Raw genomic sequence first — 22,780 nt, forward strand, 5'->3', positions numbered from 1 at the left:
AGGTCAGACTTAAGGACTGGGAAGACAATGGGTTAAAATTTAAGCTTTGATGTCTGTTTAGTGTTTATCACCGAAAATCACATTGTACCCTTGAATATAAAAATAGTTCTGAACTCACATCCTAGAGTTGTTGTGAGCATTAATTAAAGCAAAATGGTTAACACAGCATCTAGAAAACAGTAACTCCTCACTAGTGAATAAAATCATGATGCTATTATGATAAAATGATTAAGTGTAATTCTTTTACAGCATAAAAGTCCCCAACCCTTTCAGTCTTCCCTCACAGGCGACAGTGAAGTCTCTACCATTCTCTCTGCTGGATCCTGGGGGGTTGTATCTTCCACTGGTCCCTTCCTTTAAACGCTGCTTCTAGAACCCAGCATGGCAGTCTAAGCCACCGAAAGTGGGGCTGGGCTAACTCCATTATTTTCTGAATGCTCTAAATTTATCACACAGTCTCAACTACTTCTGTCTTGTTGTTTGCAACCATCACCCCCGTGGCTCTCTGCCAGGCAAGGCTCGCTTCTCTTTCTCTTCCCCCAGGAGTACTGTTGCTAAGTCACATAGACTTCAAACCAAATTTAGGCAGTTGGTGTTTTAGTCCCCAGGCAGGCCCACACAATTACTCTAACCAAATTATATATTATTAAATTTTATGCATCTTTCAGTTGTTGAGAACATTTATACATCCCTGATTTCATAATCGACTGTATTTTCTTTTTCTCCTGTAGCCCGTTTTTGACAGCCATGCCTTCCTCTTGCTTTATCTCCCGTCACTGACAAACGTGTTCACATCAGACAAGGAGAGAGACAAAGGCCTTGTGGTATCCATCTGAAAGCTTTCTCTAGGTAGAGGCCGATTCATTAACACTGTGATTGGGGCAATCCTTCAACTGGTTAAAAAGCACCCTACAGAATTATCCCTAAGCCTGAAGCTTCCCATCCAGCTCACAAGGATAGAAGGACTTCAAAGGCCAGGCCAAAATCCACACATCTGTACCCATTGCAAAGCTAAATTGTTTACTAACTTTTCCAGGAAATGATATATAGACTCAAACAAACTAGCTTATTCTCTTTTAGTGGAATAGTTTTTCTGATTTTTTTAATCTTATAAAATGACCGCAATGTTTTCATGTTTATATAAATATAACTTAGCCATCCCCCTAAAATAACACCGCTGTCTTAGACCTAAATTCTCAGGCTCTGCATGGTCTTTTGCTTTTGTTGTTTTTCTCCTAAGATCAGGGATATTCTTCCCTGTGCCTCCTGACAACCCTGATTTGATAAAGGCAGCCAGTCATACTTTTCACCCTATCACTGAGAAGGTATCTGATTCATAGAGATCGAGAGACATGCTGACAGCTCAGCCAGTCAGCTCCTCGGGTGGAGTATATAAGTTCTATCCTGAGACCGGTCCTTGACTCTCATGGCTCGCATGTTAGCTGGGTGTGCACTGCTGCAGTTGAAAGCTTATTGAGAAGTAACTCAGGAATATTCCAAGATGCAGAGAGTCAGTATGGTAATTCGAGCACACAAGTGGTTACCTTGTGTAATGCCTGCCACCATGTTAATAATGTTGTCTATGTTCTGTGGAGGTTGTCCAGTGCCTTCACTGTTTCTCTGTTTAGAAAGTAGCCTTGTGGTACTGACTCCACTCGCCGAGCTCATGCCCACCGAGTACTGCTTGTTATGTGCAAGGTCCTAGACAGGCATGAGCGAGAACAGCGGTCCCTTTCCGAGAGAAGCTTAAATTCTGGGACAGAAAGCAAACATTTCATGATGATGATGGCACCAGTAGCCAGGAGACTGAAAAGTCAAAGGGCAAAAAGATATCAGGGGGAACTGTTTTCCAAAGGTGTGGTCAAGGTCCTCTCCGAGGAGGTGACACGTGAGCCGAGAGGTGGATGACCTAAAGGGAAGATGATGCACAGAAGGATGCATTTCTTCTGCATTTGCTTTCTTTTTTTCATGAATGAATTTGCCTTCCGCGTCAAGGTCTGGGTCTGTTCCTTGCTTGCTGTTTCCCCTGATTCTGTGCCAAGCAACAGCATTTTTGCTTCTTTTCAGCATCCTCCAGGAGCCCCGGCTCATTCTGTGCTCCAGTTTTGCTGAGGGCTTACAGGTCCACGCTGCCTTCCTCCATCCCTGCTTCCGTATGGGTTCCCTCTTCTGTGCCCCTCTCCCCGTCTCTTGCACATGCTGCTTGAGATTCCGAGGCTGTCAGCAAGTCCCTGTGTGGCGTGCTGGTGCCTTTAGTTTCCTCCCCGTTTTCCTGCTCATTAGAACCATTTGTGTTTGCATAGGCAGAACACTGTTTAAATCAAACTCGGAGCCTGCATGGCTGCTTTCCCCCAAGGTTCCAATCATTTCTACTTTACCTACTGCTTTCTGTCAGAATTGGGTCCCGAGCAGGAGTCTCCTTAATGCTTACTCTGCCTTCTGGGAAATGAAATTATCAGCAAGGCTGGTCAAGAAATTGTGAGTGTTTTGCTTTCCAAGGAATTCAAGTTTCTGCAGATACCTGGAGACTAAAATCCCCAATGCCAAGGTGTGTTGCTGTGGTATCAATTTTGTGCTCTGTAGGAGGAAAGAATCTCTTACCTCTCCTGGCCAGAAAGGGTACAGTACAGACCTAAATTCTTATCATGTCTGGGCCTGCCATTTACATTCACTGAGAATTTTCTCCAGTGTCTCTCCATCATGGGTCAGTGGAGGTATATGCAGGTTCATAGCTTCTAACTCGTAAGGCCTATTTGCTAACCTCCCAATCTGCTTGGCCTAATTATAATTAAAATAGAGGCCTAAAATCAATTAATATTTATTGGGCTAATATTTCAGTTATAAAGTGTCTGCCTGAGGTCCTGAGTCAGCCGTTTTTAACCTATGCAGAAGAGCCAGGGATGGTGCCAGGCACTCAATCCCAGTGCTGGGGAAGCCAAGCTGGGCAGATAGATCCCTTGAGGCTTGCTGGGAGTCGAGCTATTACTGATGTGTCCCAGGTCAGAGAAGGGCCCTGTCTCAACAAACAAGGCAGAACTCAGGGTTGACCTCTAGACCCCACAGACAGACATGAACATACACTCACACAAATTCAATGTCTTATGCAAAGAAACATTCCTGATTCTTTGTGCCCAAGAAATCAGGAAGGTTCCCTCTAGCTTTAATATTGACATGCCCATGGAATACTCGGAAGGTTCGGAAAGGCAGGTTGATTCTGAGGCTGCTCAAGCCTCACACTCATTGGAGTGGCCTCTCAAGGTGCGGACGCGACACCTCTCCACCGAAGAGCCCTTGGGAATGAAAGGTCTAAGACCTCTATTTTTACTGATGAGCAAATGGTAACCAGCAAAGGTTAATTGATTTGCCTAAGGTCTCTCACACACAGCTCATTGGGGATAAGATCACAGCTCATTACAACTGTTAGACAGCCCCCTTCTTAGGCAGGTACATTTCATCCACACCTTATTATTCTCTACGAATAGCCGGGAGGGAGGTTTGCTTCTACCTCAGTGGAGTAGAAATCTGAACAGCTACCCTTGTATCTGAAAGAGACTGGGAAAAGGGACAGAGAGCTATTGGGAGTTTAATCGTGCTTCTGCAGGGTGGTGCTCCAATGGAGATGCTTCTAACAGCTTAACCTGTAGGTTTCTATGGAATTTTCCCTTTTGATTGAAGTGATTTACAATTTGAATCCTGCTCTGTTTAGAGAGTTTAGGCTTCTGTAGATTTACAACAAACTGCAGGCTGCATTCCCTAGGTTTTGGCATTCCCGAGACCAGGTGTCACTTCTCTTGGCATTTCTCAAGAGAAGCATGACAGGGCCTCCCTCCCTTCAGACTTTACCTTTCCCATCTGCTAAAAGGACAAGCCTTTTTCTCTCTTGGGTGGACGGACCTGACGGAAGGATCTTGTTACAACAGTGCCTGCTCTCTTTGACTTTTATCTTCCCTGTCTTCCTCCTCCTGCTCGAGCTTCCTCATGACAGACAGTGTTTATTTATCTTTGTATTCCTCGAGTCTAGCACTCAATAGCTACACAGTATGTTTGTTGAGTGAATTATTTACCAAGGTGAAGAACACAGAGTGGGCTGAGGCTACAGCATTTTGTAGGTCACCGGGTTTCCCTCTCTGAAGAGCAGGCCAAAGTGCATGACGGTGCTGAAGGTGTCGTAGACAGGATGAGGAAGGATGCAGCCGATGTTGTCTTGCCTGAATCACAGCAAACATACTTGCTTGTAATTGATAGATTAGGCTGCTGTGTAAGGCTGCTTTTTTGAAAACTGAGACCTGTGCCCGGCCTGAACATACGCTTACACAGTCTCAAAGATGCAGCTTCTAATATTTTGTTTATGGTTGGGCAAGTTAACTTTTCTATGTCATTATTTTCCCGATTTATCACAGAGCTGATGGGCAGGCAGATACTCCATGCACACCTGCCATTTCCACATTATTCTAGCCCAGTGCACAGGACTTGGATGCAGGCAGTGGGGTACATCAGAAGCAGGTGCAGGCAGGCACAACATACCTGGCTTGACTTTTCTCTGCGTCTGGTTCCCTCTGGGCCACACAACTGCCAAAGAATCCACTGCCAAGGCTGAAACACACACTTAAAAACAACAAGAACAACAACAACAACAAAAACTCTAGCTCACTTTTCTAAAACCTTATTCTTACAGTCTACACATTTCCATGTAAGGTGGTGATGGGAAACCCAGGGCTCTCTCAGATCTAAAAACAAACTGTTCCAGGCAAGAACATCTACTATAGGCAGGATTAGAAGGAACAGACAGAGATTAATCCAGGAGCCCCATGCTGGTCCCTCTTACGCCCCAGCACTCTTGGAGGAAGATTAAAACAGAGAAAACAAGAAAAATATTTAATAAGGCATAGCTCGTCTGCTTGGGCTTGGACATCAGTAGGTGAAAAGAGATGCAGGCCCTAAACTACCCGGCAGCTACCAGCACACACCAGCACACTCCTGTCCTGAGAGAAAGAAACCTTGGAACGTCAGCATCTGATACAGAGGTGGTGCTTGTTCCCCCCTTGACCTGCCCACAACTTCCACCCCAACTGAATACAGGAAGCGGGATCCTCACAAAAAGTAGCTCTAGGTAGCCAAGAAATCTAGCCTATTTCTTTATCCCTGCAATATGTCAATGGGGAGAACTGACTCTAACCCAAGATTCATCTTCTAACTACAGAGAATGACTAGACTTTCACAAAATTAATTATAAACTAGTGTCTGCATTTGGAGCCCACCTGTCACCTAATAGTATAGTTTAGTTATGCCCAGTTGACCTGAGGTCTTTCTCTCTTGAGTTGATTGTTTTGTCTGGAAGGGAAGGCTGGTTCAAGGGTGATGTAGTTCTACCTTCAGCCCTATAACGTATCACTAGAATTGATGGTGGGAACCTGGAACATTCCACAGGAGATTTCCCATTATCCTTCTTCAGTACTTATCAGAGACCGTGAGACCCGTCTTCCTCATTCGAATTTTTTTTTTATCAGAATGGAGGTGGAGGGTATGGACATGGTTGTTGCCTGAGGTGATTTCACTTTAAAAAGGTTGAATTCTTCATTGAGGAGGTGCACTAGAGTTGGGAAGGAAGGATGTCTCTGTGGGAGTGGTAACCCTGGAGTGAAATTACTTACTGTTGAGAGGAGAAGACAGAGAAAGACCCTAGGATGTCAGGGCCAGGTATGAAGGAGGAGTAACTAGCCAGCTTTGGATTCAGTGAGTTCTCCCTGGTCTCATTAGGTTTTGTTCTCAGTATTGGCAATCTCTTAAGAGCTTCCCCATTTCTGTTGCTCTTGGAAAGTTGGAAGGCAAACTTGGCTCAGTGTTAGAACACACAGCATGCACAAGACTCTTGGAGAGAAGTGGGGGGTTGGGGGGAAGGAGGCAGGAGGAGGGAAAAAGGACTGGGAATGGAAGGGGGAGAGGGCGCTGGATCTTAGGGCTGGGCATGATGGTATGATGGTGAATACCTTTAATTCCAGCACTCCAGAGTCAGAGGCAAGTTCCAGGGTAGCCAGGGCTACTCAGTAAGATGCTCCTCCACAAACAAAGGAACATGAGCAAAAGCCTAAACGTAACTTTAACCAAGGGGAAGTAAACACACCCTTCATAGGGCCAGACTAGTTTTGGATTTTTTTTTTCTCTATAGGTCTTTTTCAAGGTTAGTGAGCAAAACTGAGGAATCTTCCATTTCATTTTTATTTTGAAAAACAGCATCTGTGGCTTCTGTGAAAGGATGAACCACAAAACCCAGTTGTCACATTTCTCAAACTTCTGCAGAGCAAATGACTTCAAATGATGTTTACCAAATCCAGAGCGAACCAAACTGTAGGATTTGAATAAGAAGTGAACATAAAGGACTCGGCCAGGCGTGGACTCATTGGCTTGTGAGGAAGCATAAGGGGAAGGAACTTTACTTTTTACACTACGTAGTCTGTCGGGAGCCACAAACGATAGAGGCGAGCAGGGTTCTTCCCTTCTCTTTTTCTGTAGGAACTAAGAAATTGGTCGACTCACTCAGCTTACTGACTTTTATCGGTTAGTTTTCAGTTTGTCCGATTAATGGAAATAGGATGAAAAAAATTTAGAAAATAGGTACTATCATTAATGAAAGTTTAATTTTTATTAATGTCATTTTTAAGAGCCTTGCCTGATGAAAAGAAAGAAGTATTTCTTTTGAGACAGGGTTATGATGAATTAAACATTAAATGTGTGTGTGTGTGTGTGTGTGAGAGAGAGAGAGAGAGAGAGAGAGAGAGAGAGAGAGAGAGAGAGAAAGTTTGAGACAGACAGACAGGCATATAGGAATCTGAGAACAATTATGGCTGCTGATTCTCACCTTCCTCCTTGGTTGACTCTATAGATCAGGCTAGCCCTCCAGCTTCTTGTCTCCATTTCCCACCTCACCATCTCACCGCAGAAGTTTGAGGACGCCCTATTGGCTCTACTGTGCCAGGGTTGATCAGGGTTGGCGGAGTCTGAAGTCTGCATATGAACACTTGCTCAGCAAGCATTTTGCACTTAGAGCTGTTTGTTGCCCCAGTCTTGGTATTTGCAGCTATCAAGGCTTGCCTTGAACGAACACTGTAGACCAGGCTGGTCTTGAACACTCCTTTATCCAGTCTCAGCATCCTGAGTCCTGGGATTAGTTGAGGGAGCCATCACTCTTGGTCAATTTACTTTAGACTAGGCCAACATAATCATAGATGCCAATATCGGTTTCCAAACTGGACAGTATTTGTAATGATTTCCATTTAATGGAATCTGCCCATCAATTAACAGGATAGTTGTTCTAATAAAGTTTTAATTATGAAGTTGCGGGGTAATTCTTTAACATGTGCTCCAAAACAAAAGTAAGGGAAGTACCAGTTATTAAAAGTTGATGGAACTTTCTGAAGAGAACAGTAGTCCAACAGTACAGCAAAATGTAATTTTTAAAAGAAATTACATATTATCCCATATTTCAACATGTTATAAAAGGTATTTTGTGAGTCAGCAATGTGTGATTTAACCCAGTGGAGGAGAGGCCACGTTAAATGTGAGATCCATGGCTTAATACCCAGGATCACCAAATTTACATATATATAAAATGAGCATATTTCATATAAATGATTCTCATGTTGTGCAGAAATTCATGTTGATCAAAGTTTCCAGCTTATAACCTGATGCAGTAGCATTCCACGAGAATCTGTCTGAACCTGCAATCATACTAGAAATCTGTGTGGGGAAACACTTACTATAAAGTAAATTAAGAGTATCATCAGCTGGGCAGTGGTGGCGCATGTCTTCAATCCCAGGACTCAGGAGGCAGAGGCAGCTGGATCTCTGAGTTCAAGGCCAGCCTGGTCTACAGAGTGAGTTCCTGGACAGCCAGGGCCACATGGAGAAGCGCAGTTTCAAAAACAGAAAGCAAACAATCAAACATACACACACACACACCCAAACAACCAACCAAAGAGTAACATCAGTGATGTCAAGAGGAAACACGCCGAATTGGGGTATTGAAAATGACTCTTAACTCAGGTTCTGTAGATTGTCCAGATTCTAAGTAAATGCTCTCCTTTGAGAAACAGAATCTTAGTCTGTGTGGGGCTATCAATTACTGCGGTTTAAAGCCAAAGCCTAGCTTGTTTGTATTAAAACATTTGTGTTTAGCTGTCTCTGCCATGAGTCTTACTCATTGGATGAGCTATGGCTACTAAACTCTGCAGTTGGTAAGTCCTTAGAAGGTTGTTTGCTTCTGTCTGTTGGTGGGAAGTGTCTGATTTCTTTCATGTGTCCTTCCTCGGTGAAACATAATTACAGGGTATGGCACGGTGCAACAATAATGAAAAATAGCATTTGCTTCTGATAAACACAGAAGGGAGGCAAACAAGTCACAGGATGCAAACAAAGTGTTAGGGAAGCCTGCAAAGGGTGGGGGTGGGGTAGCAGCCAGCGGGAGAGGAGAAAATGGAGGCCTGAGGGCTTCAGTAAACTGGGAAACACAACACTTCACAGTATGAACTGGGAGTACCAAATGTGCTAATGTCACGTGAACCCTCTGAACCCAGGAAAGCACATTCACTGCTGCTTAGTTCACGTGTGCATGTCTTATACAGGGACCTGGGAATCACATGTTTGCTCAGAACATAAAGGAGTGTCTACTGAAGCAAACAGATAAGAGGCTTGTCGGTTCCTGGAAGAATAAGGAAATGCATGGAAGGAAAGTGGGTCAAAAGTAAAGTCCTTGTGTGCTTATGTGTACATACATATTCATATGTATGTGTATCTCTCTGTGTGTGGGTGCAAATTCACATGTGGATAGAGGCCAAAGGTCAAGGCCAGAGCTCTTACCTGTTCTCCACATCACTGAGACAGTACTCCTGTGTGTTCTCCACATCACTGTTGGAGACAGTGTTCCTGTGTGTTCTCCACATCACTGAGACAGTGCTCCTGTGAACGTGGAGCTTGCCAGCTTGGCTGGAATGGCCAGCTAGCAAAGCCAAGCAGGGATCCTCCTGTCTCTGCTTCTCCAGCACTGGGATTACAAACACACAGTGTTATGCTAGCAGTTCCATACATTCTGTGAGATCCACGCAGGCTCTCATGCCTGCACTGTAAGGCTCTTACCTTCTCCCTAGCTCCCGTACAGTCCTGGTGCTCTGACTTCTCACTTTCCACAGACGTGGGTCAAGATGCACTTCTGTTCCCTCTAATGCCATTCTGAGAGAACATGAGACACTTGCAGAAACGGGTGATGCTTTGGCAGGACATTCTTCGCAAGGTCTGCAGGAGGCAATAGGATTCATGGAGAATGCTGTAAGTTGGTGCCTGCACATTAGTTTACTGAGAAAAACCCCTTACTCAAGGTTCCTGTGAGGTTAAGAATACACCATGCTGTCTGGTACCCTCGCCTCAAGCCCCAGACGCTGGTAATACATATCCCTTTAATTGTCCCCTGCCCAAAACTAGGACCTGACATGTGGCAGGTCGCTGCTCCACCTTTGAGCTACATCCCCAGCCCCCAAATCTCAGTCTAAGGAGCCCTTGTGGTGGAGTTAACAAATTAAACCAATACAGCAGAAATGTGTAGCAGGCAATGTTAAAGATGGCCACTACAATGACTCTTAAAGACCCAGCACTCCCAAATCATCAAAGACAGATACAGGGAGAGCCAGTACGGTTTTCTTGACACTATGAACTAGTATTCCCAGAGAATTTCATGAAAAAGCCAGACTGTAAAAGCAAGAAGTGAAACAAAGCCAGCATGCAAAGTGACGGCATAATGTCTACTTCTCTGGAAATCTCAATTAATTTGCTCTTTAAGATAACATTAGTACAAATTGTGAAATTGTGGTCATTTGGCAAGCCGAGAAAAAAAAAGAAATCACCAAAAATGTTAAAAAATGTATTTTTGCATTTCCGGTTCCTAGATGTAAGGTTTCTGACCTTGACAAATTAGTAAAGTCACAGCGAGCCAAGATGGAAGTCTGACACATTTTAGCATAATGTATAATGTGTCCAAAGTGTTTTGCCTTTCAACAAATCCCGAGTGCTAAGGTTTGAAGCAGAGACAGTGAAAAGTCCCGGTGACTACAGTATCTGAGGGTCTCCTGTGTTATGAAGGTCACTGGGACAGGAGGGTCCAAGGAGAGAGGCTGTTCTTTTTGAAATGGCAAGGTCACCACCATTTCAACTTTGCTGAACTTGGTATAAATGCCAATGAATACATGCACGTGTGCATGCACACACGTGTACATATGTGCATATAAGCAATAAAATCATTTATAGCAAACACTAGAAACCCCTTCAACAAATTACCCTTATTTGTGATGTTACTAAAACGTGTTCTGTACTAAAAAGAACATAGGCATCCAAATACAACATTTTTATTAAGTTAATTTTTGGAAATCACTCAAATTTTGATTGCAATCACCAATCTGTGAAATTTACAAATAGCTTACAAAAAATACTTCAGTGGACTGAGTAAAACAAGCTATTTAAGTAAATTTATTCCATTTGTTAATAAGTAACAATGGTGTGTATACTTATATGGTAATAAATATATTCTTGGAAGATTTCTGGGTTGTTTTACTTCTAATTGCCAATGTCAGCTAAAGTGCTGTCATAGATGGATGGACCATATAACCTTGATGCTGACCGGCGCGGTACAGTAGTAAGTCCACCTTGACAGCATCCTGATTCCCATTTATTCCATAAGCAGCAACATCAGCTGCTGAATACTGCAGAAGCCACCGTTCTCTGGGAATAGGTGACATGTTTCCAAATGACCTCAGCCGTTGGTGGACATCCTGCTCCTCTGAGTGGTAGGTAATCCTACGACTTCATGTAGTGTTTAGAGTGAAGTCTACAAAATGTGAGCGGGCTGGGAATATGGCTCAGTGGGAGAGTGCTGGCCCCTACCCCACACTCAGAAGGCTCCAGGCTCCATGGCAGGATGTGAACAAAAGGGCAGTGGGGGCAGAGAAGGACGTCCAGTGGGGGGATTTCTTTCCTACTCTCTCTTATTCATAATTCAAAAAATTATGCTTTAAAATTAAAGACTTCTTTAAAGACTATTGTCCACCTAGATGTCATAGTCCTACTTTGCAAGGTCAAGGGCTTTTTACAATTATATCTACTTAATGCCTTCTGAGTCCTTCTCAGTGTGTGAGCATAGCAGATAACATGTGTGAAGTGTCAAGTGTTACTGTTGGGCTTCCCATAAGTGAGAGACGGTGCAAGTTTACCACATGCCACAATCATTCCATGCAATCTATGTGCAAAGTTAAGACCTCCCTGATGAATGGAAACCAAGAGTCTGTATTGTGAGGCTTGTGCTCCAAAAGAGAAATGAAAACGAAATGAACTCACCTCAAACCAGGATAACAGAGAGAAGAGTGCCCTACAAAAGTAAACAAACAAATAAAACCACAGTCAAGCTTGGCGGAGTCTCCCAAAGCAGGGACCTCGCTGGCAAAAAGAACAAATACGTTTGCCTCAGGAGAGTCTTGAACAAAACCTGACTTCCTTGCATGCTTAAAATTAAAATTAAAATTAAAACCGAGAAGAAGCTGTTACACATTTTTGTAACTTTGCCAAATTTGTGGAATTATTGTTTGCATTATTTGTGAAGGAAAAAAAAAAAACCACTACATCGTCAGAGGAAACATAACAAGATTTAGTTGAGAAAAATTGTGTGAAGAATCTATGAAGACATAGTGGACCGTGTGAATCTTGGAACAGGACGCGTGTTGAGCACGGTCTGGGAGTGCTTGTGTCCGATGGCTTTGTGTGCTGTTCAATTTGCTGGCTGGTATCTGTTCCCACCGCTCCTCCAGGCCTATCTGTTTATACAGACAACTTATTTCTCTGGGGAGGGGCTGCTCTTGCCACTCTTCAGTAGCACCTACAGCAGCACACGGGGAAAATCAGTTTTCTGTGACGGCTCAATAATTGCCTTTATTATCCTTACATGTTGGAAATTATGTCAGCCTACAATTTCAGCAAAAATGCAAAATTGAAAATGAATATAGAAAATAGTGTGTACGTTTCTCTGACATGAAATCACCGTGTGCTGCCAAACGGAGCACAAATGGCCCTCTAACAGGGGTCCTGTGCCAACAATGGATGATCAAAGACCTCCTCTGTGGCAGCCACACCAAGCCACACTGGTGCTGTCAAGGACAGGCCATCTGAACTCTATGCTGTATTTTCTCAACAATACTGTGTTAGAACACAAATATATAGACCCAGATATAGACATATACATGGTCACATATATATTTTACAGAACGTAAATAATTCATCCCAATAAATTATTTAAATGATTTAAAAATTCCTTTGTTGAACAGATTAATGGAAACTTGTTATTCAAAAAATAAATCATTTTATATGAAGTGGCAAAGTCTTCAAGGGCTAATAAAGGTTTCATGAGAGATAAACTTTTAATGAATTAATACTTTTGCATGCACTTATTTTCATACACACAAATATACACACCCATGCTTATATTGATATTTGTATTAACATTTTCTGACTGTGTTTTAAAGGAATCAGTGTTTGCATTACTTAAAGCAAAGCATTCTTATAGATTTAAGGCTTAGAAGCTGATGTATTACAATTTACCAAGTGAACCTTTTAAATAGTGCTGCAAACGTTATTTGTGTAAGAGATAAAAGAGACCGTTTTTTCCCCCTCTTTGTAATTTATATGAATCTTGCAATCATTAGTCATGAACAGTTTTATGCATGTCACTGTGTAGGTTTAAAGTGTATCAGGCCTGCAGGACTTTCTTCTGCATGGGTCTAAATCAGAACAATATTTTACTCTAGAAAATCATGAACTAGTATTTTCACAATAAGACCCCAAGACCCTGGGAACAATTTTAAGGATTTTTATGAAGTTCAGCGCACATTCTTCAGCTTAATTTTGGCACAGTTTCACTCTGAGACTCCACTGAAATTCTATTGGTTTATTTTTATAATTAAAAACAAGGAAATCATAGTAACAAAAATATATAATGTATGGAAGTCTTGTTTATTATAGAAGCATCCATAAAGAAAGAAACATGTTCTAACTTTTCTCATTACCCCAACGGGAATTGCATCTTTAATCACACAAAGCACAACAGCTTTCTAATTTTGTTTAAAGGGTTTCGGTACTTACAAAACCCAGATCAGGTTATTATAAATCTAGAGCAAATTAGCGTCCCCAGCCCTCCATCAGCTCTATATAAGGCTTCTATGTGTATCATAAATTTAATGTTGTATTAAGACTTGCATTTGGTTCAGTTTTGTAGATGTTAATAATCTATAGAATATTTAAATATTTTGTTCATTAACTGGAAAATTTACGCAAAGATAAACTTGGTTCCATTTTTAGGGAGAGTATTTTATAACTGTTTTTTTAAAGCCTACATATTTATTCAAGTAGTTAAAGATAATTTATTAAACATTTAATTCAATATTTATTTTTGACATTAAATATTTTTTCTGTATATAAGTATATGCTATTCTTACAATCTCTGATCTGTACCTGCATACAATATCTTGTTATGCAGACACACATATACATGTATATATATATATATATATATATACATATATATGTAAATAAACTTTAAAATCATTTTACAGTAGGGCATTGGAGAGAAAGTATGCATTGAATAATGGCATGAAAATGTCAAAATTCATTATTTCAGGCATTTCTCAGATTCCTTATTTGACTACATACAGATTTATTTATTATATGCCTACACTTTACAGAAGCATCCCAAGGAGCAATATTTTCCTTGGGATTCATATTATTTACAAACAAGTCTCAATCTTGGGTTCCTTGTCCATTTATATTTCATAGCTGGTGAGTGTAGTCAACGTCTCTCTGATTTTATTTTAAAAAATGTTTTCTTTCTCATTATTGTCTACCGCCTTTATCTTTGAGACTTGCCAGTTCACATACAATAATAACCCAGTATCATAATGAATTATTGTGTTTCAATTACCATTAGATAACAAACAGGAAATTGGTTTTGCGTTTTTTTCACTTCGTTCTATATTGTCTGAACAATTTAAAATACATGGTTTGCATTGGAGCCATTAATTCAAGTAGTGGGGACACAATAGCAATTAAGTTGGTGCCATAATTACATCTCCATAGTGAAGGTGGGGGAACTCTTGGCACACTAATAGTCCGTTTTAGTTCTGTTGAGATCAGTGATTTTGGTAGGCAGGACAATTGAATTAGAGGGTAGATAATTTAGAGAGACACACAAAAGCATCCCAAGAGTATTTCTTCAGGCGACAGTGCAACAGCATCTTTATAACACACAGTGGTTGTGTGCGCTATAATAGTGTTTTATTTTTTAATCTAAAGCAAAAAAATATTTGGTGATTTTTAAAAATCAAAATACTTAAAAAATATCCACACAACAAAATATCATCATTGCCCCACCATGTCAGCACTCTTTTGAAATACAAATGATATTTTGATATGATTCTAAATTTGAGTGTTAGTTTCTGAGAGACATAGACTCTAATCTACTGTACTTTTATGTATCACAATGGCATGTGCTGATGGCGTCACTGTGCAGCCTAGGGCCTTCGTGGGGAACGACCAAGAGTTACAGTGGCATGAAAATTCAATGGATTGACTTAAATTATTGTGGAAAGATGGGGACATTTTAATATCTCACCAGTGAACTGTTTGATATTATGAAGAATGCATACAGCACTTTACTCTGCAAATGGCTCTTCCAGGTCTCACAAGCCCAGATTTGTTTCTACCAAAATATACAAAACAAACAAGTGCTTTCAGATAGTTCTAAGTAGGGTTGGCACGGTAGCTCGGCTGGGGGAGTGCTTACTCACTACTCAGCAATCCCTGGGTTCCATGCCCAGCACTGCATGTGACAGACATGGTCATACAATGTCATTCCTGCACGCCGGAGCTGGAGGCAGAAGGATCAGAAGTGTGGGGCTATCATTAGCTACATGCTGGTCTGGGCTGCATGAAATCCTGGTTGAAAACTAATGTAGTAAGAAAACAAAACAACAGAAAATATCAGTTAAAGCTAAGAGAAATAATCAGAGGACCAAAAAAAAGGTGAAGTAAAAAGTATCGTGTTTCATAATTTAAATCACAAAGTGTTTTCAAACACGAGATACACCTTATTTATTTAAAATTATTAAAGCTATATAGACAAGTATATTTCATGTTGGACAGCTATGAGAACTTAGGTTTAATCTGAAAACACCAGAAAATGATAGAACGATACCTTTGACATCCCATAACTTACAGGGGGCATCTATGTGTTTTTACTCTGTGACTCTGGACAGCAATATGAAGAGACAAAGTCATATTCACTGAGCCATGGAAAATCCCATTGCGAGGATTCTGTGAGGCTGCTGTTCAGCACAGAGCTGCTACCACAGTTAACATCTGTTTGCTTCTGTTCTTCACCCAAGTGATAGATGCCTGATGGTTTAGGAGGAATGGTACATGCAGGGACTGGTATCTTGGTTTAGCTTCAAGAATATTAAAGAAACGCAGAGAAATTTCATCCTCATGGTTGACGTGGTAAGGTTTCCTTGTGTTAAGTAGAATGGGAGAATGTTCATCTCCAGCCATACACATCAACAAGGAGGGGTGCTTGAGGGTAAGCATCATGAACAAAATAATGACTGTAAGTTAGGACAGAGAGCTTTGTAAAAAAAACAGTGCAGTTAGCAGTCTTGGTTTGACAGAAACATTGATGGAGGAAGATCTATAAGACCCAATTAGAGAAAATCCTCATGGTGCAGAGATTAGCAAGAGTTATGGGAACAATCTATGGAAAAGAAGGACTTGACTTATGAGAAACTCAGTAGAACAATGATTCTGAGGGATATCACTTTTAGTTTTCTTGCTTTCAAGTATCATAATTGTAATGATATAAAAATTGTATAATCTTTTAGAGATAGTTATGCATATTTATTAAACACTTGATATATGCAGAAAAACTCAGGCAACCACTTATATGGGTGGATATTTTTAAAAAACTAATAATTATAAAATGATGATCTTAAAATGCATATGATTTTATCTCCTAACTAATATCATTAAGCACAGCATACCATAATCATATTTATATTCTGCTTTTTACTACTCTGCATGTCCAGGCTGCATCACTTCCTCTTAGGGAATGTTTGGCTTTCTTGGACAAACTTTACTGAGCCCAGAGAGCTGAGAGAATAATTAAAAACTTATTGGCTTTGCCAAATGCTTTCATATGTTTCTGGTCTCATGGAAAATGAGTTTTGATTTCATTTTAGCTCCATGCATGGCAAGGCAGGGGAAAAAAAAGCGAGCAACTTTCAACTGGCTCTATTTAAACCTGTGACTCTCACCACTTGGAGCTGCTCTAGAGGGTTCTGGCAGAGGGCTTTCCAGAGCACAAGGCCCACCTTTTCCAGCAACCGTTAACTAGCATGATCAAGAAAAGGGAGCAGGCTCAAATTTACTATGTGATCTAACTAATTTTGCTCCTAGTTTTGAAATAGAAAGTGGAATAGTTTTACATACATTTTCTTTGTTTGTTTTGTTCTCTTTTGAGACAAAGATCTTACTATAGCTCTGTGTAGACTATGCTGGCCTTGAACTCACAGAGATCTGCCTGCCTCTGCCTTGCAAGTGCTGGTATTAAAGGTGTCACCACTATGCCTGGTTTATTCCATACTTTTTTTCTACTTCTGAGATAAAGATAATGTGTTCTTTACGGCAGATCCAATGGTCCCTCTGAGACTGTTCTCTTCAGCAGTGTAGTTCAGAGTCACCAGGTTGTTTCACCCACAGGCAAGTACCAGCATTTTTTCCACTGAAGCCCTGGGCTGCTGCCCCTTTTAGACTTAGTTTATATTCAAGTTTGCTCCCAGCAGGACAGGGAAGAAGCCACCAGTTCGATTTACTGGCTTATACCAATCACAATATTTTGCTGCTATGACCATCTTCATATTTCTTCAAATCCTTTAGCTTGTTACCTAAACTGTTACTATCCAGACTTCGCTTTAGACAAGTACCTGGTTGCTTCCCTGTAAACACAGATACATGGATGGCAAACAGCTTTGAAAGTTAACCTGATTTCGGTATTAGAAATACACGAGCCTATTGAATAGAATAATCTCTAGTTTCTTGAGGTTGTTTAAATTAAAAACATGCGTTTCTACAGTTGGGAAAACATGTATGGTAAGACATTTGAGGCCCATCAATCTCTCCCACCACATGAGCTAATGAGTTCCTTCTGTTTGCTTTGAATGAAATCACCATGAGTGGTTAGATGTTGATTTAACATAAAACAAATGGAAATGGGTGTTTCTTTGTCCTTTGTAGAATCTATTAAAAACAAAAACAATTAGGGAGTATGATGGGGAAGTCAATGATTTTGCCATTACTTAAATAATAATCTAAATTGAGTAGTTGTGTGCACTGGGTTGGAAGAAGGCTCCAGGTCTCTGGTGCTGCTCACATCTGTAGACGCTAACACCTCACTCACGGTTCTCTACAACCATCACACCCGTGTTGCTATAGATTGTGTTGTGAATAGTCGTGAAATATCAGGTACATTATGTTTTCTGGATGCTAACAGGCTCTGTGGAGTGTATCCCATTACTGTTCCCTTCTAATGTCAGGGCTCTGGCTAACAGTTTCATCTTGAACATTTCAATTGACTTGATCGTTCCTGACAATTCTTTCGTATGATATATGAAGAAGAAAGATTGAAGTTCCTAAATATTTAAGACATCTTAAAGTAGATACATTGCTAGGTGTATGTGTGTGTGTGTGTGTGTGTGTGTGTGTGTAGCAAGTTAACATTCTTAGGGTGAAAACATTTTGAACCTTTGAGCTATAGAAAATACACACCCTATTGAATCAAGATTGGAAATTCTTAGGGTCATTTTGTATTCCCTAGAGTGTTAACTCACTTTTGGCAAGTTTTCCTGCTTTTAAGTGTGTGTGTGTGTGTGTGTGTGTGTGTGTGTGTGTGTGTGTGTGATGTTGTCTACTTAGAAACATAGTGGAGAGTGACTCACTTTATGTCTTGGGCATCAAAGAGTATCAGACCTATGAAATGTAGACAGTGGTTTCTTTGAGAGATTCTTTCTGAGAGAATTAAATAAACGAGCCAACATATGGCCAGCTTAATTCAGGCAAAAATGTCTATTGATTACTCTCTAAGCTCACTAAATAAAAACTTCAGGCTAAGTTTTGCTTCCCCAAAGAAAATAGGATTAGACGGGTCTGTGCACTCACTGGGGCTTCCTGTGAATCAGGCCAGATGAATGAAAACCTTCAAAGCTGAACAAAAGAACTGGCTAAATTTTTTTGGCAAATGCAAATTATTAGCAGTTTGACATACTGTGTTTTACACTCACAAATAAAACATTTTTTTTAAAGAGGAGAATGTGATATTAACGATCTTTGATGTTTGAAAAGCATTTGTCTGCCTTCTTTTCAGCTGCTTTAAGTAGGCTGACTTAACTTTCCTAGGTGGACCAGTGCCTTGTATAGCTTTTGACTAGTAGAAAATCAAAGCACACTGTAATGTTTTGCACGAGCTCTGCAAAGGTGTGTATTTCCCAGGCTATTTTAACTCTGCATGGATGGTATTTGAACTGATGTAGCTAAGAAATTCCAAGTGAAGAGTGTCTTTCCTTTAAAACACAGGTACTCTTGGGTGGGGATCCCCCCCCCCCCGCCCCCCAGCAGTAGAGGAACCGGGGTCACAGGAGAATCTCTTTCTAATCTGAGAATGCTAATGTGGCAGTGATTTGGATATATGCACATTTAACTTCGGGGTTTCTCCAGTCAAGAACGCATTTGACCAGTATTTGAATGATTTTAGTGCTGCAAACATTTGGCTTTGTGACAAAATGCAAATGCTAATTGATATTCAGAATCTTCGAGTCTTCGGAGCAATCTCCTGTTGACATTTTAATAACATTGTTTGGAATGATTTCCGAAGTGTGGTGACTGCAGCTTATCCGCAGTAAAAAAAAAGTACATATTGTTTCTGAAAGCAAACAAGCTCAAGTTTCACCCACTTCTCCATAGGTCTCAAACCTGGGAGAATTAGCCTCTCGAAGACAAATGGCTGCATTCATTAACTCACTCGGTAGTTCAGGAACACATTGAGAAACTTACTGCATTCTGCTCAGAAATCTTAAAATACAGATTTTATTTATTTATTTATTTGCCTCCTGGACAGCAGATGTTTACCTAGTTTTTAAACGTTTATTTATTTATTTTCTCCTGGCATAATACTGTTGTAGTCTGGTCCTTTCAGCTTGTTTCTGTCGTTTGCTGACACTGTCAGCAGTGAGGGGCAGAGACAGGTTTCGAGAGGACAAGAGAGGTTTCAATATAAGGAAAAGAGGGAAGTAGACCTAAGAGGACTGTGACTGCTCTAGCAAGCAAAGCCTTGCAGTCTCCTTTCCTTCCGTTGCATATCCTGGTGAGTTTAATCAAAAACAAACAGAACGCTCTTGTGAAATATAGTCAATAAAGTCAAAGTTTAGCTAGCTCTATGTAACTACAAAGAAAAAGTCATCGCAATTAAAAAAAAATGTAACTTTCGTTAACGAGCGCGCCGGAAATCTCAGGTATCAAAGACGCCTTAGCCCTGGAGCGTCCCCTGCGCGCCGCCGCCGGACGGAGGCAGCCGCGGCGAACAGACCTCCTTTCTCCTGCGAGCAGTCACACAAAAGGAGGGCTGCGGAAACTAAAAGTTTCGGGGCCTCCGGCTCGGGGCACGCGGAGCAGAGAAAACCTGGAGACGGGGTGGGTAAAACAAGCATCCAGAGCGCCTGGACGCAGTCCTAGCTAGGAGGGAGCTCCTGGGCCTGGAGGGGAAGAGGGACACAGGGAGCGGGGTCTCAAGCTGCAGGCCCCAAGCCCGGCCCCCGGTGGCTGGAACGCGATCTCTCCCGGATCCCCTCCTGCACGGGGATCCCAAAATAAAAGCGATGTTTGGAAAGTGCGTGTGTGCGCCCGGGCTGCAGAGCGTGCAGCGGGCGCGCAGTGAGTGGAGTTCGGGGGAGGGGAGGGGGCGGGGTGCAGAGGGTGAATGCTGGATAAGGAACCCCCGGACCTGGCTGGGGGTGTTTGGGGAAGGTACGCCCGACGATTGCCAGGGGGAGGAGAGGGGAGGGGCGCGAGCCTGCGCGGGCGCCTCTGGGGCGCGTTCCGCGGCCGTGCGCGCGTCCCCCGCCGCCACCGCCACCGCCACCGCCACCAGCGCCTCCCGGAAAGCCCTGCGGCCGCCCCACCGGGCCGAGCCCCGGCCGGCCAGTTTTGGGGCGGCTGCTCGGCCGTCGCCACCGCCATCCGAAAGGCTAGATCGCTTGTAAGTGTCCCCTTTGCTCCTCCTCCTCCTGCTCCTTCCCTGCGCTCGGGCGCCCCGCTGCCGCAGCTGCTCCAATGGAGTGGAAAATGGCCATTGGGCGCAATGAGTTCTAGATTATCTGCTCCGCGTTTTGTACTCAGCTGCCTCTCTTCTTTGGAGTTTGCACAAGCCTCTTGGCTGGCAAACGAGGGAGGGAGAGACGGATGCCGCGCCGCGGTCCGCGCTCATATGTTTATATGATTAGCAGTCCTGGGCTGAGGGGGCTGGGGGTGGGGACTGACGACGACGGCGACGAGGAGGAGGAGGCGGCGGCAGGAGGTGACTCCAGTTCAGCCCTAGCTGAGTCCGTGTCAGGACTTCGGGCTCCCCGCCTCTCGCTCCCTGCTCTCCTTGCTCTTCTCTAGCTCTCACTCTCTCCCGGCTCACACACACTCGCACACACACACTCGCGCACACACACACGCACTCACACACACACACACGCGCGCGCACCCGCACGCAGAGGTGCCCGAGCGCCATCGGGAGCTTACCGGAGGATTCTTGGCGATTGTTGAGGGGACCAGCCTCCCTCCGCGGCTGTGCAGCGGCGCTGCTCTTCCTCGCGCCTCCCGTCGCTCTCCCCGAACCCGAGTTCCTCACCTCCTGCATCCGCCGGGCGCCCCCCAGCCCGGGAGACCCGACATGTGAGGAAGGGCTGGCGGCAGAGTCGTGCCCCAGGCCGCAGGGGCGGCGCGTGCGCCGGATGCAGGTCCTGCCGCCGCTGCCCGCGCGCACCGGGCTCCTCCGGACTGACTGACGGACTTGGCCTCGCTCCCCGGCGGCCGTACTCCCGCCGCGGCTAGGGGACTCCGGAGTCGGCGCACCTCCGCCAGCCTTGCTCTCTCATCCCCCGCATCTTTTGGTTTTGATTTTTGATTTTTTTTTTCCGGCTCCGGAGGGAGCGTGCAGCGGTAGGCGCGCGCGTGTGTGGGCAAAGCCCCCAGTGTCGCGGAACGGCGTGTGGGAAACTGCGGGAAGATGTTGACTTAGCCCCCCGGCAGCCGCCCGGGCCGCTGGGCTGCTTGGCTGGACTCGGCGGCTGACGGCGGTGGAGACTCGAGTCGGAGGACACGCCGAAGAGCCGCGCGGCGCCGTGTCCGGCCCGCCAGCCGCCGCCGCCTCCCCGCGCGCGCTCAGCCAGCAGGAGCACCCCGCGCCGGTCGCCTCGGCCCTTCTCTCGCGCCCGTGTCCCCGCGCGGCTCCCCGCGCCAGATTGGCCCTCCCCCGGGGCGCGCTCACACACCGAGGTAAGCGCCAACAATGTGCCTGTGTGTTGGCTTCGGAGACCTGTTTGCTGGGCACCTCCCGATGGGGCTGACGGTTCGGAGGTTGGCCGTGTCGCGGGGACAGACCCGCGCTGGCCACTCGTGCGCAGCCCTTCCCGCCGACATCGATCCGCAGAACTCTGTGCGGTGCAGCCGGCTAGCCGGGCCGCGTGCGGCTATTGTCACGCTCTCGGGAATCAGGCTGGCTGCTGGGGACCGGGAAGGCGGGAGCTCAGGTCTGCGAGCCAGCTCCAGACTAACCTTGCTTTTTTTTTTTTTTAAAGGTGTGTGTGTGTGTGTGTGTGTGGGGGGGGTTCTTAAAAATCTTAACAGGGACCGGAAGGTGCCCTTGGTCCTTCACGCAGTAGAGCTGGGGATGGGACTGTCCAGTGCGTACTCGAGGTTGTCCCGCTCCAGGTGTTGGGCCCCTGGCTTGGCGGGGACTAGTCCGTGGGTTGTCGCTGAGAGCGAGTGCCTGGGAAGGGGGCATTGGGGGAGGGCTTGGATGAGTTGTTGCGGGCCGTCGTTTCTTGTTGGTCAGGTAGTGCTGAGAGGCGAGGTTGAGAGCAAAGCACAGCCAGATGTGGCCTCGCCGGTTCAGAGGCTGGCCTCGATCAGGGGCGGTGGGCTGCCGGGGCCAGGGGAGCGGGGTGCAGAGCCCGAGGGTGGCGGGGCCCTGGGACTAGGCGGGCCAGAGCCAGGGCAGAGAAGCTCCCGGACCCGCAGTGAGAGGGCAGCAGCGGGCCGCGCTGGGCCTGCAGCAGAAGTTAAGGGGCGTGGGCTCCGGGCTGCCTTTGGGGTGGGGATCCTGCTGGGTCTCGTGCGAGCCTCAGGTTGAAAGCAACCGGGAGAAGGAGTCGTGGGAGGAGCGCGAGGCTAGGGGGACCTTTGGGGTCGCGGGCGTGGGCTCCTGGATCCGAGACTCTGCCACACGGACGGGGGAGATCCTCAGCGAGAAGGAGTCCCTAGAATGCGGGACTCTTGCACTTGGGACCAGCAAAGTTTTTTCTCTTCGTTGAACTGCAGGGTTTGGGTTAGAAGAAAGGGCTGGAGGCCTTAGCGACTGCGGGACTGTCTGCGAGCAGAGGCCGAGGCTCGT

At 44.4% G+C, this 22,780-nt stretch overlaps 2 protein-coding genes across 24 annotated transcripts in view; one reads left to right on the plus strand and one right to left on the minus strand.

Annotated features, from left to right (window-relative positions):
* The window catches only part of Adgrl2 (adhesion G protein-coupled receptor L2), a 203,100-nt gene that overhangs the window by 7,863 nt on the left and 172,457 nt on the right, over window positions 1–22,780 (plus strand). For 18 of the 23 annotated variants that reach the window (XM_029475092.2, XM_021157243.3, XM_085835425.1 and 15 more), the window contains exon 1: window positions 19,600–19,812. The exons of 1 other annotated variant lie outside the window; for it this stretch is intronic. The gene's annotated coding sequence lies outside the window, so the exon portion shown is untranslated. Of the gene's footprint in view, window positions 1–19,598; window positions 19,813–20,218; window positions 20,378–21,147; window positions 21,664–22,780 lie in introns of those variants that run through there. 4 more of the 23 variants (XM_085835428.1, XM_085835430.1, XM_085835422.1 and 1 more) reach the window with 3 other exon arrangements.
* LOC147005428 (uncharacterized) lies at window positions 8,453–22,171 on the minus strand. The gene is made up of 6 exons (XM_085835363.1): window positions 22,079–22,171; window positions 21,403–21,857; window positions 20,908–21,215; window positions 11,374–11,404; window positions 9,130–9,285; window positions 8,453–9,037 (listed from the first exon to the last, which is right to left on the minus strand). The coding sequence occupies exons 1-6, from the start codon at window positions 22,169–22,171 to the stop codon at window positions 8,899–8,901; spliced, it is 1,182 nt and encodes a 393-aa protein (XP_085691489.1). The 3' UTR covers window positions 8,453–8,898.

The sequence above is a fragment of the Mus caroli genome, unplaced genomic scaffold (genome assembly GCF_978045245.1).
Source record: "Mus caroli unplaced genomic scaffold, Mus_caroli_1 scaffold_3, whole genome shotgun sequence".
NCBI lineage: Eukaryota > Metazoa > Chordata > Mammalia > Rodentia > Muridae > Mus > Mus caroli.